This window comes from Diadema antillarum, unplaced genomic scaffold (assembly GCF_040938485.1).
Source record: "Diadema antillarum isolate AM-2024a unplaced genomic scaffold, OU_Dant_1.0 scf00000141, whole genome shotgun sequence".
Classification (NCBI taxonomy): Eukaryota; Metazoa; Echinodermata; class Echinoidea; order Diadematoida; family Diadematidae; genus Diadema; species Diadema antillarum.
In genome coordinates, this window is record NW_027271030.1 from 529,711 (window position 1) to 548,376 (window position 18,666).

Sequence of the window (18,666 nt, forward strand, 5' to 3'; positions counted from 1 at the left end):
AAAGTGGATTCCAACCCCCAACCCCCAACCCCCGGCATTCAGCTTTTTCATTTTGGAAATAGAAATTGTGCAATTTGGCGCACATTTAAGGAAATAAATTGTACTTGCATAATTTCCATCTATTCGTTGTGGAAGATGGTCCTGGAAGATGTCATTTTGAGCATTATTTTTTTTTTTTGCCCAAATTTAGTTCAAGGGCAAATTAGTCTACAGAATATATGACTGACATGACTTAGTTGATGGCAGAATTTTTAGACACCGCTTTGGATTATTCATTTATAAGAACATAAAGAAAAACATGAGTAAGAGTCTTGTGTAATAGGTATCCTCAAATGCTGTACTCGTAAGACTGCGCAATCAATTATGATCGATTAGCATTTTCTCTCTAAGGACACCATACACGAGCTATTCGTAGCATGACAGCAGCGCATGGACAGGTACGTACAGGTGTGTGCCAACCAGATGTTTATGGTTGCCAAACAACCCAGCCCAGCCATGGCGGACGGAGGGCTGGGTACGTCGTCCTCCCGACTTTGTAACAAGAAGTCTTTCGAATATAAGATGTCAAAGAAAGTTGCGGAGCTTACACAGGTTGTGCACATGCTGTTTTCACGTAATCATGAGAGAGAAGTTGAGCTAGAAGCCACTAAAGAAGCTTACGAGCAAGAGGTTTCGAACGTGGTAGCGGACGCCCAGAAACGGATTGAAGGTCTCGAGCAGTGCCTGGCCACCGCGAAGAAACAGGCAGAGGCGGAACACGCAAGAGCAATGAGTGACTACGACAAGAAGCTCCAAGAACAAAAGAAAGAATCTGAAAAGCTTTTGTTGGAGGTCAGGGATAAGAACGGCAAGTTAGTGTCTGAAATCGGTGAGTTGAAAGGCGCCATTGTCAAGCTGGAAGAAGAGGTGAAAAGGACTAAAGAACAAGCTTTGAAGACGCATTTCTCCTCAAAAAGACAAAATGCAGACCACACGTCTTACGAAGACAACAAACAAGATAGCAGATCACAATTGCTGGCGAATAAAGGAAGTGTTTCTCCTAGACTTGATGGAACTGCAGACATTGCTCATATAAATCAACTAAAAGAAGATCTTAAAGTGAAAGAGATTGAAGCAGAGAACTTGAAGCATATGGTGGCTATGCATGTCCAAACTCAGAGGGATAATGATGCAGCACTTGCACAACTGAAGAAGGATCTTGAAAAGTCAGACAGTGAATTGAAGGTCCAAATTAGCCAACTTATTGAAGATGTGGCCCTAGCAAATAAAGCCAAGGAAAAAGCACAGCAGAAAAACAAGACATTGGAAACAGACCTGAAAAGCTTGAAAAAATCTCTAGAACGCAAGAGAGAAGCAGGAAATGAGGCTAAGCGAAGAAGTAATGATGTCAAGACGCCAAGGTCATCAAAAGCTCCATCTGAAGTTGGCAGCGTAAGTCTGTTTGAACAGATGGAATATTCAATGGATACACCCCACGCACAAGTTATTTAAGATAGAAAGGAAATTCATTGTGGGCACATACTGTACAACTGTAAAAGTGGATATTTTCACGCGACTAATTTTTCACACTCAGCTGGGACCTGGGTAAGAAGAGTTTCGCATGTTTTAAATTCTACGGAATCAAGATATCCACAACAGAGTACTGGAACATATGACAAGCAAAAATATATGTGTGCTTTTATTTTCGCACTAGTTTTTGGTTGCGCGAAATGCGGAAAAAATTTCAATACTGCGAAAATTTCCACTTTTACTCTCTTTTACTCTCTTTTTTTAATGCATTACAATCTGTTTAGTGTATGACTAGTAGGTAGTGTTGTGTACTAACTTTGCTGCTACATGTACATGGGATTAGTAGTTTAAAGGGTGAGTGAGATAACATACCTTGGATAACATACCTTGGATGTGGGCGTAAAGTTATACTCAACTTATTTGCCCCTCGGTGTCGTCATTACATGACATTAATAACTTTTAGTTAGGCGCTGTGCAGTATAACATGGACAAAAAAATATCCCGTCGGGGTTGTATTTGTTCTTGTCTTGACTCCAGAACCTCTCTAAGTTAGACTTGAAACTATTCACGGATGGGCTGTCGACTACAAATGATGGCAACTTATTCCACTCACTAATAACTCTGAGAAAAAGAGCACTGTCTCACTTTGGACTTTACATGTTTCTTCAGCATCTTAAACTTATGACCACGCGTCCTTCCTCCAACTGAGAACTCTCAGAACTCTCAGTGAGAGTTTATATAGTGACCAGAACTCATGAATGAAGAAGTCATAATAGGAATCTAGGATTTTATACAGTGTATTCATTATAATTGAGTTTCAAACTCAGTCTTCAATTCCAGCATACAGAAATAGCATGGTGACCTGCCTGCAATAGTGATACAAATTTGTAACTCTCTGTGCTTGAAGAATATGACAAGAGTTAAAAGCAGGTAGAGTTAGTGTTGCTTCTGCGAATGCCAGAATTGAACTACTCCTCACTTTGGAAAGTGACCCCCATCTGGGGCCATCTTTAGATGAAGCACATGGGTAATAAAGGTTGTTATTGGCCAAAACTGCCTGTCAATCATGGTTGCCATGGGAACAATGGCACAAAAATCTAAACTGGTTTGGTTGTCAGTCCCCGCGTTCACATTGGTCCCCGCAACGCGGGGACAGCCACAAGAGATCTTATCTTTTTTACGACTGACCGTTCACATTGGTATCTCATCTGTCCCCGAGCTGTGGGGCCATTTTGGGGCTTGTAGCGAGCTCTGCCGCTTGAATCCAGGCATAGCGCATGCGCACATTTGATGACCACAGCTGGACGCTATCAATTGCGCCCCAAGGTCACTCTCCCCTCCAAATCTTGTCCCCATACCCGACTTTCTTCGCGGGGACGAGGGGACAAGTCCCAGTGAGCGTTCACATTATGGTTTTGGACGAGAAAGTCCCGCGGCGTGGGACTTTCCCCGCATCACGGGGACCAATGTGAACGCGGGGAGTAACAGGACCACAAAGAGGAGAAAATGGCTCCCCTGAAAGACAAGAGGAGACTTGTGAGATAAGAAGCAACAGCATTTCTTCCTTAAATTTAGCTATACAAACTGAACTACATGTATTTTCAATCTGTTACTAGTAGGCCTACCGGTATACTGCTACTACTGTAAAAGTGGAAATTTTCGCGGTGTTCAAATTTTTGCGCATTTCGCGCAACCAGAAACTAGCGCGAAAATAAAAGCACGCGAATATTTTTTGCTTGCCATATGTGCCTGTGCGTGAGGTCTTGATTCCGCGGAATTCAAAACACGCGAAACTCTTCCGACCCGGCCAAGCGCATAAAATTAGTCACGCGAAAATATCCACTTTTACAGTAAACAGTAGACACATGTGTAGATAGACATCTAGTGCAAATCCAGTGCAACCACAACAACATGACTTGAGTATGGATCTACAAATTGAATCTTTTGATTACCAATTAAATCTTTATCTCAAATATTCTGTTGATTAGAAATTAAGTCGCAGAGCACTTTTCCAGAACATATGTACATTATAAATATATATATAAAAAACATTAGGGGCCTACTGTTTCAAGGAAAATCCCTTATTCATTTTTTTCTCTTCTTTAACCTTGTATTTTTATTTCATCAAACCATATCATATGAGAAATGTGAGATATTTAATGTTAACTTGCTCAATGTACAAAAAAAAAAATACGCTTGTTATGAATGGTAACAGTGACAGATATCTTCTTTGAAAACATAAGTTAACATACTAGTTCCCATACCACTTACTAGATATTTGACAATTATTGGCAATTGTACCCATTTATTTCAAGTGCTAGTATACAATTCAACGTACAGTGTATACACTTTATAAGACATCAAAGCAAATCATGATCATATTCTCTTTCAGAAAAGTTAAGCTGGAGTTGAACTATTAATGAAAACCATTTGAAGCTGATTGCCATGACAAATTTATGGAGTTATTGTCACACCCAAGTTAACCAGTTAAAAACCAGTTAAAAATGCTGAAAGACAATACAGTATTCAATTTTAATCCCATCAATGTTCTCGTCATATTCTTCAATCATCCATTGATCTAACTCTTTCCATTCACCATACCAAATTATTTAAATCATAAGATTATGATAAAAAGAAACAACCTGCATATCTGGTTGGTATCAAATGACCAAACAACATAGACAACAAGGCTACCAATAAGCATACCTTGTCAGTGCAAGAGTTGAGACATGAACAACATCAGCAAACTATCAAAGTAGTACGTAGCTTCATTCTAGAACCAATGTACAGGGTTTGTACAGTAGCAAACAGTGTCAACAAGGTGTTGTTTGCTGGCAACAAGATAACATTAGATTAATCTGTGCATATACACATTGTGTACATGTGCGTGTGTACATGCGCATATCTTTCTTAATTAATCATTGTCAATATGGAACTTAGACATCAGGTACGGTATCTCTGATAAGGCTTGATGCATGCAAGCAATGTTCATTCAAAAGACTAGTATCAACTGTAGTTCATTTTTTTCTTGTGACTTATACAGACTTTTCCTCATCATAATCATATCATATTGAAATAAAAAATAAATACAAATGGACAAGCTTCCTTTGTAGTGTATCAGCTTATTCAACTGAAGAATGTTTTAAGTAGATGTGTGCAATTGCTAGTGCATGCTTTCTTTCAGAAGATCAGGTCATTAATAATATGATGTACAATTTACCTGCTTTTCATCAATTGCACTGCTTACAGATCAGCATTACACGAAAATAATAACAAAGAATTCCTGCAAACATGTTGGTGTTTTTATTTCAGAATTCATGTTATTAGTGATTTTGGTTCTTGCATGACTCACTATCAACGTTTAACATTTTCTGGTTTGTTCTTGTGTTAACAACACTAGGATGCCTATGAAGAAGTAGAGAGGTTGAAGAGAGAGATTCGATGGTACCGAATGGAGCTAAGTAACCGAGAAGGGAACTTCAACCGAATGTTTGCAGAGTCCAATCCCATCAGGTTGGGTGGCATGGCAACAGGACCAAACCTTGCCCCAACGAGACAGAGAACAGACATCCCTATGAAGGTAAGATTAAGAAGAGACTGAAGCCAAGAGACCCAAAATGGGGAAACTATCTAGATAGAGAGAAAAAACTTTAATCACTAGTATTCTCATAAAATAAATAGGACAGTGGTGCAAATTACATTTATAGTGTAAGAAAACTACTTCAAAGGCAAATTTAGTAAATCCAATTACTACAGGCATTTTTTAAATATGAAGAGGCAGGGGAAGAATTTGACAATATTAGTTTTTGATTTTACATTTATGTTGCTGCATTTTGGTGTATATGATCTTCTCATTTTTTTTCCATTTTTTTATTTGATCTCAGTGGTACTTTGCCCCCAGTGAGATTCATTCAAATTAGAAGCAGAGTAGGTTTTATTCACTTGCACTTTGTTAGTCCAGAAAGTCCAGAACTAAATATTAGTGCCACTTTACACATGGCATGCATTACTTGCAAACTGTGTCCTTCGTGCATTTGTCAGTAAGAAGAATGTGAATCATGGCTATGATTGTGAACTAGTGAATTAACTAATGCTATAGTTACGTTCAGACGGTGATCCTTAACCTTGAGGATAGCTATCTTCGAAGCTAAGCTCTGGCCCCCTAATTACGACCCATGTTCACCTGACGAAGCTAATCCTTGAAGGTAGCTATCCTCGAGGATAGGCTCACTGCTCCCCATAACCATGCTTATCTTCAAGTTCCTATCAACAAGCTCTGTCCACATGATGCTTAACACTACCAGCCCCCCCCCCCCCCCCCCCCCAGCGCTAAGCCTGAGATATCTTGTGGATAGCTATCTTCAAGTTGACTTCGAGATAGCTATCTACGAGTGCGTCTACAAGGTGCCTAACTACAAGTCTATCCTTGTAGATAGCTATCCTTGAGGTTAGGGATCACCATCTGAACATAACTAAAGTTTTGAAGATTTCAAAGACATTCTTCTGCAGACAAGAATATGTAGTGTCCAGTCTGATGTCATCACTACTACCTGATGATGTGAAATACTTTTACTACTCTGTAAAATGGCAATGTTGATCATACCCGTGTCTTGAGCATCTCACTGACAAGAGGTGGCTCATCACATATTGCCACAGATTATTACTGTTCTTACTCATTTTAATATGCAATATTCCCCTATGCCTCCCTTCACAGATGTAATGCCACAAAATGTAAATTCAAACATAGTGGATTCCCTAACAAGTATTCATGTAAATAACAATCATTCAGTTGCTGACAACATACACCGTAGTTGATTGCATAGTGTTTGAACTTTGCAAAACTGTTGTGTCAAAGCATGCATGAAAATGAGAAATGCTTCTGTAGTACAGTTGTGCAGTGACTGAATTGTGTAATCTGAAGGAGACTTCTGCACTAGGCTTTTCTCATCTTGATATTAAAGGACAAGTTCACCTTCATAAACATAAGGATTGAGAGAATGTAGCAATATTAGTAGAACACATCAGTGAAAGTTTGAGGAAAATCAGACAATCCGTTCAAAAGTTATGAATTTTTGAAGTTTTTGTGCAGTAACCGCTGGATGAGAAGACTACTGCAGTGTATGAATAACTTAGATGTCACATGCGTACAACAATATAAGGAAAATATAAAGAGAATTTCACAAAATTCCATCTTTTGAAAAAAATACACATTCCCCTGACTCGTTACCGACAAATGTTATGGGTAATATTATTCCCCCTGCCTTTAGAAAGAGGCAAGTCAAGAGCTCCTTTATTATGCGAGAAAAGTGAAAATATGTTGAATTTTCTTTTACATTTTCTTTATACTGTTGTACGCATATGACTCACAAGCTGTAGTAGTCTCCTCATCCAGCGGTTCCAACACAAAAATTTAAAAAATTCATAACTTTTGCATCGATTGTCCAATTTTCGTCAAACTTTCACTGATGTGTTCTACTATTATTGTTGCATTCTCTCAATCCTTATGTTTATGAAGGTGAACTTGTCCTTTAACTTGAAATGCACTGTATTGTGAGAAACAAGAGTTGTAATACACAAATATCAGCCACAGTGATATATCCATGTGATTTTATTTACTAGCTGCCAGCTGGAGCACTGACCTCTCGTTCAGACGATATGCGAAGCAGAGCGATGTCTCCCCCAAACAGACTCCCTACACTGGGCATGGATGGTAGGCAGAGAGACTCAACAAGGACTAAGTATGGTCACAACTCAGAAGGGGGCGGAGCCAAAGTGTCTACCGTTGCCAGGGAGAAGCACACTCCAAGGGGCATCACAAGTGGATATACCTGACAACAACCATCTGATTGATTGACACAACTAATTTAGCGTAAGAAATGTTCCATTTGTTATGAGATCATGAAATGAGAAGTCTGTGAATAAAGAGGGGAGCAGAGATAAAAGTAAGGTGATTATTTCCACAGGATTTTAAAGGGAAATGAGAAGTCTGAATAAAGAGGGGAGCAGAGATAAAAGTAAGGTGATTATTTCCACAGGATTTTAAAAAGAAAGAAAGAAAAGTGAATAAAGGCGAGACATTCAGACAAACCACAGGAACAGCTGACAGTTTAATGGCTACAAAATAATTAGAAAGTAACACTTGGTAGTTGCTTCAAACTAGTGCCATACCTTAGGATAAAGTGCCATATTTTGTATTGCCTGTTTCTATTGTTTCATACAATATTGTATGACTGAATAGCATATGAATGATAATGATGATACTGGCTTGCCTAAGTACTTTGTCTGTGTGTCTAGTGGGGTGGGGGGGGGCACAAGATTACGCTGTCATTGTTAACTGACATAGTGGTATATTTTCTTTTAAGTTTTGCAATGTACATATATTCAAAGCCCAGAAATGTTTGAATACATCTCTCACTGGCTGTGTTGTATGTAATCAGAGATCAACCTTACCAAAACTGCTCTTGTAGACCTTTATCAATAGACTTCTTGTCAATGTGATCCTCCAATTCTCATATTTTGATCTTGCTAAAAAGATAGTATCACATAAGGTGTATTCTATAGGTGAGTACTTTCCTCTTACAAAAGGTAACCAAATCCCAAGGGTTGACCATGACAGGTGTGTTTGACCTTGATCCACATTACTTGCTGGTTAATCTTAGTCTGGATCTTGGATTGATTTGCCTTGCCATTGATTGTATCTAAAGAAGCATGGCTACATATAATTTCATGGTGGAAGCATTCTCCATTTTTAAAGTCTATGCAAGGCCCTCTGCAGATGCAAGATGAAATAAACTTAGAGAAAAACAGTGCTAGAAATTAGGAGGTAGTGTTTGCCAAAGACTAGTGGAAATCAATGTTTAGGTTAACCACAATTGTTTCACCAGTACACAGATGCAAGTGCTAGCAGCATTGTTGTGGTTTTATTCAGTGTGCATTCTTTGAAATGTTTAATTATTCAAAGCTGAATGATGTTTTGATCTACTTATCAAGGAGTATAAAGACTCATACATGTATCTCGACCTCCACAGGAACTTTGAGTACATATGCATGGGCATCAGAATATTAAGTGATGTGGCCAAAGACTACAAGGGATGGTATAGTTTTTGTCGAGATGGAGATTTGGGTTTACATTTTTGCAAGATACATGTAATTAGAAACCACTTATATGAAATATCCAAGAGCATGTAATTCTAAGAGAAATGAAAAAGTTTATTTGATGAAAATCAGTTTTGAAAAAGCATAGATATCCAAATATTAAGTTCTCCTCATGTGCCAGTTGTTTGAATTTCGTATGTGACAGGCTGCGGTTTCACCGCTGATTCAAATGTGGGAAGAGGTGTGTGCAGGATGTATGCCAAATAGAGAAGCTATCATCGCCAGAAAAAAAAAAAAAAAAAAAAAAAAGGTTTTTCTAATAAGAGGTGGGACCCACCTTTTATTGGGACCACATTGTTTTGCCTTGTTTTTGGATATCTCAGCCATTTTAAAACTGATTTTCATCAAATAAATTTTTAGTTTCTCTTAGAATTGAATGCCTCTTAATATTTCATATAAGTGGTTTCTAATCATCTTGCAAAAATTTTAAACCTGAATCCCCATCTCAACCAAAACTGTACCATCCCTTTAAGGCCAGCTCCCAAGTTGCTGGAAACTTGCTTGATTGGTATAATTCTGGATTGCCAGTACATGAGTTTTTCATGCTCATAATAATGAGCTTTTCACCAAAGTGCCAAGGCCATTTCAGTATTAGTGCTAGATGGTAACAATGCATGTCGGCACAGCAGTTAGAAATGTGGTATATTACAATTGTACCTCGCTTGGTTTGTCTTGATTGTTGTGTGTGTACATGTATATATGTATATGTACAAGTATTGTGTTAGTGTGTATTTTGGTTTCTTTATCAACCTTTTTTTTTTCATTTCATCTTGCTTCACTTTTTTTGTCAGGTTCTATTTCCAATTGCTCTGTAGATATTAATCTAGTGTGATATCTGATCGAGTATGATATTGCATGTCAGGGGCTACATGCTTGTGCCTGTTCTTAGTGTCATGGCTAATCAAGACTGCATAATTATATTTAATAATCCACATGTTAGTAGATTGAAATAATGATGCAATTTACCTTAATAACTTGCATTTATTCAGTTTTCCTTGACCCAAATATCACTCTCATCTACAGCCAAAGAAGTACGGTTCCGTCTGTCTCTTAACATAGAATACATTTGTAGGTAATCAACTGCCTTTGGCCTTAAACTTGAATTGATTCTAGTAGTAAATTTGTTGGTCACATGGTCATAGTTGGCTGATTAGCATTTTTTTAATGCAATTATGTAATTGTGCAATTATGATGGAATATTTAATCATTTAATACACTACAATGTATCATGTATAACACATGCAACACTCTTTTTCTGTGTCGGCCAGAAATCTTTACCAAAGTTGTCCAAAGAAAGATGAAACAAAGTCTGTTTACCTGATTGAATCTTCCACGATACATGTATTTGATGTTCAAATTACAGAATTAGATGATGTAAATAACATTAATTATTGTGCAAGAAGAAGAATTTTTGTATATTTCTAGGTGATGTTCAAGATTGGATTTGTGATCGTCATATACATACTGTATTTGCATAATCACAAAGTTTGCAAACCTGAAATATGCTTAGGATACATTTGTACAGCTGTAAGCTGACAGTATTAATATGTGTGCTTGAGTTATGGTTGGTACAATATGCATTTCATTAGAATTTAGTTGAAGGATGTATTTGATAAGGTGAATTGTAATGAAAGTCATGAATTCATTCGCTGTGTCAAACACAGACTGTTATCATACCTTTAGGTTTAGAATAAAAGGTTTTGTTTTGAATTTGCAAAGTTTTGTTAATAAAGCAGCTTGTTGATTGAATAGCTTCAACTTTTGTGTGCATGAATTTAAAACTGCACTTTGGATCAGCTGTGTTTTTGGAAGGCGCTCTATCGATATATTATCATGATTTGTCTCTTTAGCCCATAAAAGTGATTTTAGTGATTACACAGGTTTTTAAAAGTTGCATGCATGCAGACTAATAGGCTTGAAGTATTTTTGGGGTTGCATTCTGTGACCAGACATCTGTTTCTGATGTCAGACTGTATTTTATAACCATATTCATGTTGATATGGATCATTTGAAGAGGAATAAAATATGATGTGAATATCAGCTGTAATATTTTTCAGTTAGTAAACTATTGACTTACCAATAGAGTCACAAAATATGATGAGGGTTTTTCTGATTGAGTTCATACATGTATGACAAATTTTCATCCCGCCCAGATTTCATTATTAAACTGACACATCTACTTCAAATTGGCAACAAACTCTAAGATTGAGATTACAAGCAGTGATCATTTGGTAATAATTTATATCAGTTTATATTGCAGCAGCAGATGGACAGAGAAGTGAATGTGATTTTCCAAATGGCAGTAAATTATGAAGTGGTATCCTAGTGGCCATTTTGTAACGTAGGTAAAAAGAACCTTATCATGTCAATGATTCAAAGTTTACTGAAGAATGTTCTTCACTGTTTTAGAAGATGTGTGTGAAATTATGTCTGTAATTTATTTTGAGTACTGTATGGCGAAAAAATATATGCAGTTTCACATTGCTATGCAAATTACGTGTACATGCACTTATTATGCCAAAGTTGGATGTAAACTTCCCAAAGTGGGTGAAAGATAATTCTGGTTCTGATTATTAGATGCTTTCATGACAGGAATGAAATAATGTAATATTGTACCTGTGATTGTGGTAATCTGTCAATAATTATCAATACTTATAATAATAAGTCCCAAAAAAATATATATATACCAGGTAACAAGTATGTGCAGTTGATATGCAGCTGTGTTCTGTGTGGAAGTTCATGATAAAGTGCTTAACACTGATAAGATTAAAAAGCTGCCATAGTACATGTATGTCTGTATACTTAGATTATGAGCAATGCTGTTTAGACATTCAAAGTCATTGAAACACAATTTTCCCAAGCACCTACATTTTTAGTCACAATTTTGTACATGAATGAAGAAATCACCTGTGATACATATTGTTCATGTATTCAGTATAGATAATGCATTGTTTCCTAATATAGCTCAAGTCATCTTCATCCTAGGGCAGGTGGTTTAATGAGCACACTCGAACTAGACGGATACTGGTAATCTTGTCAGTAATATTCATCTTTGCAGAAGAAAGATGTACATGTATTAATGCACAATCTTTCATATGTAGAATGAAAATAACTTCATAAATGAGATTTTGCATAATGATGTCTAATACAAGTATCAGCCATCCAACAAGTTTTCTTCTTCAGCATCATACTGTCAGTATATAGATGCCATATGCTTTGCAATCTTAATATTTCTTGAATCAAAACATAATTCACAGTCAAGTATCACAGAGGTGGAATACGAAATAAGTTTGATTTATTATCAAGAAAAAAGACAATATGCACTGCATTTCTGTCATAGTAGGCCATATTTTTGTGATATCTAATGTTGCAATTATCAGTCATATTGTAAATTTTATGAAGTGAAATCCTCAAATAAACACTTATTGATTATTCTTAACAATCGAATATGTTTTACCCATACTTACTAATGATGAAGTACAGCCCGATGATAGAATCTTGTTCAGTATTATGACTCACTGCATTTTAGTGAAGGTGCATGTATATACGTCTATGCAAAAAGTGAACACAAAGTTAGTTTGTTCCATGGGAAGCTTATGAATGTGCATAATTTGTTGGAGATAACCTGTTCTCTATATCTTATGTTTTGAGATTAAAGGTACATTGTATTGGTGGCTGGCTATTAAATAGAGGGTTTATTCTAAGGTTCAGAGTTCCAAAGTCTTGTTTCTCTATGTGTATGTGTGCACGTGTGTGTGTATGTGTGTGTGTGTGTGTGTGTGTGCATGTATGTGCATGTATGTGTGTGTGTGTGTGTGTGTGTGTGTGCGCATGTGTGTGTGTGTGCGCATGTGTGTGCGTGTGCGTGTGCGTGTGTGTGTGTGTGTGTGTGTTTACTAATGAGCAGAGACTGTGCAGAACTTGCAGGACTTCTCATACAATGCAGTGCCACTCCATGTTCAATGTTGCATTTTAAAGAATAGTGTACACATAGAACAACAAGTTTTAGAATATTCAGGAATGAAACTTTTCACAAATCAATGGTGTTTGTCATTACAAATTGTACAAACTCATTAAAGTAGTGTCATTGACTCACAAATCTCCCAGTCACCTACACTCGCATCTTTGATACCAGCACTGGACATGAAATAACACAGGAATTACTGTTCATTTCTGTGATACCTTTTTGGTGGGAGAGAACGGTTGCTATATCATTGCTTAGAAAGTTTGGTTTTTATCATACTTTCTGTAAGAACCAATGGGAGAGATGTGTGATGTTGATGTTATCACATCTGATTTGCATTTGTGGTTAGACCAGTATCACTGCACTGCAATAATAGGGAAAACTTTTATGTCACATTACGTACTAGCCTCTCACTCATCTAATTTCAATGTAATATCTACCATTCAGCATGAAAGGGGTATATTTGGATTGGAAGTGGCTGCGGTTTCTCTTGTTTGTTTGTTTGTTTGTTTTTTCAAAGGGACAGCACATATAAACACAAAAATGCTAATGAAGACAATTTTTCATATCCACATCAAATGCAAACCTCACACTCTCTACACCGACTAGCTTTGGTCAGACAATCTTAATGGATGGGGACTATCATGTTAACATGTTCTACGGAGAAGTTCATGTGACAAAAGAAAGAAAAGAAATCAAATAGAAAGAAGTAGAAAATAGAATATGACAGCAATTGTCAAGTATCAACATGCTCACCCAAAGAGTAAGGGTCAGTATAGAAAGTGCGTGCGCTTCTATACTCTTTGATGGTCACCCACAATACAAAATGCAGTACATACATACACTACTGCGTCCACCTTATTGAAACAGTGAAGAGCGCCATCTCTTGATATTTGGCCTTCGCTGCTGTTGTACTCCTTCCAATCCAGAAATTAACGGTGCAAATCACGTCAGCAGGGGCGGATCCAGGGAGGACCGCAACCGGCGCACGCCCCCCCCCCCCCCCCCCCCTTATTTTTTTTGTTGAAACAGAAGAAATAAAAAGAAAAAATGGGGGAGGGGTGCGTGCGCCCCCCTTTAATTTTGTAAACACGCCCCCTCTTTACGGAATTCCTGGATCCGCCCCTGCGTCAGTTTTAGTGCAATTTAATCTTACTGGCCATCAATAGTAACAAATATGTTTCGAAATAATCTACTGAAAGATAAAACACTTTATCATTCCATGTTACTTTTTCGAGATCATCTAACCTTTGATACAGTAACCGAAACCCGGCTCCCATTTTAAATGATGTCATACCTATACCGAGCGCATTACACTTTAACGCTCTATAATGCGGTGGACAATAATTATACATGCATGAGCTTTACATCCACTTCGCATTTTGTTCCTTATTTTTATAACTCCATTGCTCAGTGGTTTTGTTTTTTTTTTAATTTCAATGTTGCAAATATACACGAACCATAAAATAGTCGGTCTCTTCACGAACTACCATCTGATGCAGAGAGCGCCACAACGGTGAACTGTTTTTTCTCGCTACTGAGAAAGGAGAAGAAGAAGAAGAAGAAGAAGAAGAAGAAGAAGAAGAAGAAGTAGAAAAGAAAAAGAGAGGCAGTGAGGTAAATTTGAAACACGAGCTGTTCATGTAGGCCAAAATGGTTACAGTTCGTTATTCCAGAGGTTCGTTATTCCAAATTAACTTCGTTAATCTGAAAATGAAATAAGGTTCGTTATTCCTATATAGTGTTCGTTCTTCCGAAAATGAATTAAGGTTTGTCAGGATTCTGAAATGAGTCATGTTGTTCCGAAGGGTCGTTTATCCGAAAATGATGTAAGGTTCGTAATTGTGAATGTTCATTAATTTGTACTTACTGTTCGTTTTCGGACATTATTTCATTTTCGGACTGACAAACAATATTACATGACTATAAGCTCCATGATGGGAGCTTTATTTCATTTTCTCATGATAAACGAACATTCGGAATATACGAACTTTCGGAATAACGGCACAAAATGTTCGGAGTTCCTAACCCTATTTCATTTTCAGATGACGGGTAATAAACGTCATAGGCAGTGGGAATTTGTATATATCGGTATAACGATATTGCGGATTAACAAACCTTCAGAATAACCAACACCCGTGCGGACTTTGTTTTGGTCCACTTTTAAAAGAGACAAACTCTTTGAAACATGGACGAATTACAGGATCTACACGCTATACCAATTGGAGAGTTTGTTCGCAAAAACCGATAAGTCCATTTTTGAAGATTTTGAAGTACGGTCTCTGTCATAAAGTACAAAATAATACCTTTTAAATGATATATTGGTCACTACATATAGAGGAACATTTTTGAAGTTATGGTCAAAAGAAGCACAAATTTTCTAATTATTCTCTCTATTTTTCTTGACCTTTAATCGCAAATATCTCCATTTGGCAAATATGGACTTATCGGTTTTTGCGAACAAACTCTTCTATTATTGATATGGAGTTCTAAATGTGAGTGATGCCGATGAGAAGATTTAACAAACTACTGCAGTATTATACGATTGGCAGCATCAGGTCAAAAGTATACACTGCAAGCGTAAGATAATCTCTGTTACATGTCCTAATCACAACGCTGAATGTATTAGGGGCCTACATGTACAAAATAGGCAAACTGAAGCGATTTGAAACCATCGAAGTCTTTGTGACGTCGTGAATTCAGGAGAAGAGCAATCCCGAGCCTTTGATTGCGTCTGAAGTTCATTATCATTAATGAGGCACATCTGGAACCAAAATAAAATTTAAATGAATAAGGCAGATAATTAAAATTTGTGGCCAGAAACATCGTCTGAGAATAAAACTGTAATTTAGGGAGTAATCTCTCTCATGGCACAAAAATGGAAACATTTTAGCGGTTGGAGATGTTTGCTGAGGGGAAAGTGTTGTGGGAGAACACGTTGTAGGGTGATGGTTTTGTGGCCTCATGGGTGAGTGCAGTATTATAGGCACAAACATGAACGCCAGTAGGCGAGAATTAATGACGTCACATCGCGTGAAATGATGATTCAACGTTAGCTCCCGTTATCAATGTTACAAAGCTAAATCAGTATAAAACTCTGGGAGCTCTTTATATAATGTCACTTTTCTACAAGAATTAAAAAACGAATTGTATATTTTTATGAGAGGTCCAACTCCTTTAAGTCTGCATGGTCTGTTTTACCTCCCACCCTTCTTTTTTTTTCTAACTTGCACGCCATCGAAAAGAAGTTTATTTTTATAAGATTTTCTTCGACAATACATGTCAATGTGATGCACCATTTCGAAAGGTGGGTTCTTTTCTGTAAACTACTTGACAAAGTCTTTTACTATATTGGCAAATGTTTTGCATTGTGAGTATTTTTTCTATGTTTCCATGCCTAATACTCTGTTGATGTTAAATGTGAGACCCCAGGGAAGAACAGTGTATTTTTTTGATCCTCTGTTTCTTCATCATGTTCATTTCAGGACCTTTATGTGTTTTTTTTCCTCTGAAGGCCTATATTGTGTATTTTATCTGAATACAAATAAAGGTGATCTCCATGTTCAAAGATGCGCAATCAGAAAAATGGGAATCTGCAAAAAAAAAAAGCACAATATCCATGGAAAAATAAAGGTTATGACGTGTGTAAACATTGGATGTTTTGAAAAAAATGTATGTAGGTATATACATTATCTAATATTTAATATCAATAGGGCTTTTATTTAGTTGAAGCTCTATAAACACACTTGAGATACTCAGCATTGGTGTCAACTGTCAGTTGCATAAAGGCAACCAAAACAAATTTAACGGTATCTACAAAATTGTATATAAGTAAATCGTATATCAACGACAAATTATCAAAATAGCAACTATTCAATTACTTTTAGAGATATAAAGATCGTTACGAGATATCAATGTGGAGTATAAATTTCAGAGCTTCCAACCTCATGTGTAATCTTCTGCCTGAGTTATATTTTCAAAACCACAGAGACTATACTCTAACCATTCTCCTTGAACTCTTGAACTTTGTTGATAGTTCATGCACTCATTATACATTTTGACAAAGCCATAGATATATAGACATCTGTTATCCTTTAAAAAAATCTCATATTCATATTAAATCGTATGGTATAGAGACAGAGAGAGGAAGACTCGGGGGTGAGAGTGAAAGAAGGAGCTTATTGTGTAAAGGGGCAAGGTGACAAGGACGTGCCTGCAGCTGTATATTTCCACTTGAAGATTACATGAAAACATAATCCAAAAATGCTTGTTTTTGGAATATATATATATATACCTATATATATATATATATATATATATATATATATATATATATATATATATATATATATATAAATTATATATATATATACACACACACACACACATATATATATATGTATGTATATATATATATATATATATATATATATGTGTGTGTGTGTGTGTGTGTGTGTGTGTGTGTGTGTGTGTGTGTGTTTGAAAAAAAAATCAAAGAAGCACCATCAAACGCAACTCGAAGGATGCACAACCACGACAACGGTGATGCAAACCACAAATACAGTGTGATATTTTCCTCTCTAGCTATGGATTCAGTGTCACATTGCTGGTATGGTCGTCAAATATGAAAATATCATACTTCCACAAGTCTTTATTTCTTATTTATCTATCTTTTATTTTGGCCATGCTGTGACGTTCCTGGAATTTGTCGAACGTGCCAGGAAGTCCTGCTGTGATGCGGAGCGGATTTCTTCTAGTGCACGCTGTTAATTTGAGACACGCTATTATGTCATGGTACTTCTTTTAATCCTTCATATCCCATCCCTAATATTACCATCTTCCACACGTGAAAACTCATGTGCCAAGTATCCAAAATGAGAGTTTGAAGGTTGTTAAATGATTCAATAAGGTTTTTTTTTTTCACTCAAAACTATGAAGCCAGTTTTTAATTATCGGGTTCATCGACTTTACGAACTTTCTTGATAATCAACATTTAAGTTCAACGAAAAAACACCGACAAAGAATTGGATGGTCTTTGTGTATACAAAGGAGTGGCACTACTCACACAAACCGATGTAAAATCGCCCAGTAAAACACACATGAAGAGAGTAAAAGAGACATCAGTAAAGATATCAGACTGCATGATCATTAACGTTCTGTAAAGCTGCAGCCTGAATATAAATGGTTCTCTTTATATTTTGACTCTGATTTCTCTTCACGCTTGGTCTATAGCTCTTGAGCCTTGGGGTCATAATGAGGACTTCTGACCTAGTTACGGCATGCAATGATGAAGGCTTATCCCTTTGTTATATCGAATGAAATTTATTCAGTTCACGTTCCATTTTTCACTTTGAAAGTGGCAACAACTTTTGACGCATGTTGTGCCTGCCTTTATGAACACATAGTTGTCCACCGCAGCTCAGCCTTAGAGATATTCAGTCGAATATGACAGTGTCACTTTTTCATTTACCGTCTTTAGTTTGGTTAAATATCAATAAGTTTGTTTGCTTGTTTGTTTGTTGTTGTTTTTTACTCAAATAATTATGACGAAGCCAGTTTTCTCGGGTTTCGGGACTTAACAAACTGAATTAGGACATGGCACCGTCTTCAGTTTGGTAAAATAATATATCACAAAAATATCACGATTTTACACGATCAATTTGAAATGAAACCTGCCTTGTGGCTGATAGCTTGAATAAAACGTACCAAGTTTTGTCTTAATGTCGCATATGCATGCTTTTTAAAACCCTTCATATCCTTTCACAATTTACCCTGGACCTCATGAGCTCCAACATCTCTAAGCTCACATGTTTATATAAATAGCTCAAATTATCTTCAAGCTATATAAGATCCATCAAAATTGCTGTCCTTTTGAGCTTGTAATATAGTTCGCTGGCTCTGACAGTTGACCAGGAGTGCTTTGATGTGCTCAAGATCTTTTAGACTCATCTGCATTATTACGTGCGTGTGATAACGTATATGGCTAACATTCGCCTTAGATTCCAGACATTATTCCAAGAAAATACGAGATGAAACAA

The 18,666-nt window shown here is 36.8% G+C and overlaps 1 protein-coding gene across 1 annotated transcript; it reads left to right on the top strand.

The window, feature by feature from the left end:
* Positions 1-495: 495 nt before the first annotated feature.
* On the top strand, positions 496-7,428 carry LOC139721316 (uncharacterized). Its single transcript, XM_071632637.1, has 3 exons — positions 496-1,431; positions 4,910-5,089; positions 7,129-7,428. The coding sequence occupies exons 1-3, from the start codon at positions 496-498 to the stop codon at positions 7,339-7,341; spliced, it is 1,329 nt and encodes a 442-aa protein (XP_071488738.1). The 3' UTR covers positions 7,342-7,428.
* The last annotated feature ends 11,238 nt before the right edge of the window (positions 7,429-18,666 follow it).

What these genes read in the sequence shown, in the direction of transcription:
- LOC139721316 (XM_071632637.1), top strand. Translation starts at nt 496, where the DNA reads ATGGCGGACGGAGGGCTGGGTACGTCGTCCTCCCGACTTTGTAACAAG. An exon ending in CTCCATCTGAAGTTGGCAGC is followed by an intron (nt 1,432 to 4,909) that starts GTAAGTCTGTTT and finishes TAACAACACTAG; the next exon opens with GATGCCTATGAAGAAGTAGA. An exon ending in GAACAGACATCCCTATGAAG is followed by an intron (nt 5,090 to 7,128) that starts GTAAGATTAAGA and finishes TTTATTTACTAG; the next exon opens with CTGCCAGCTGGAGCACTGAC.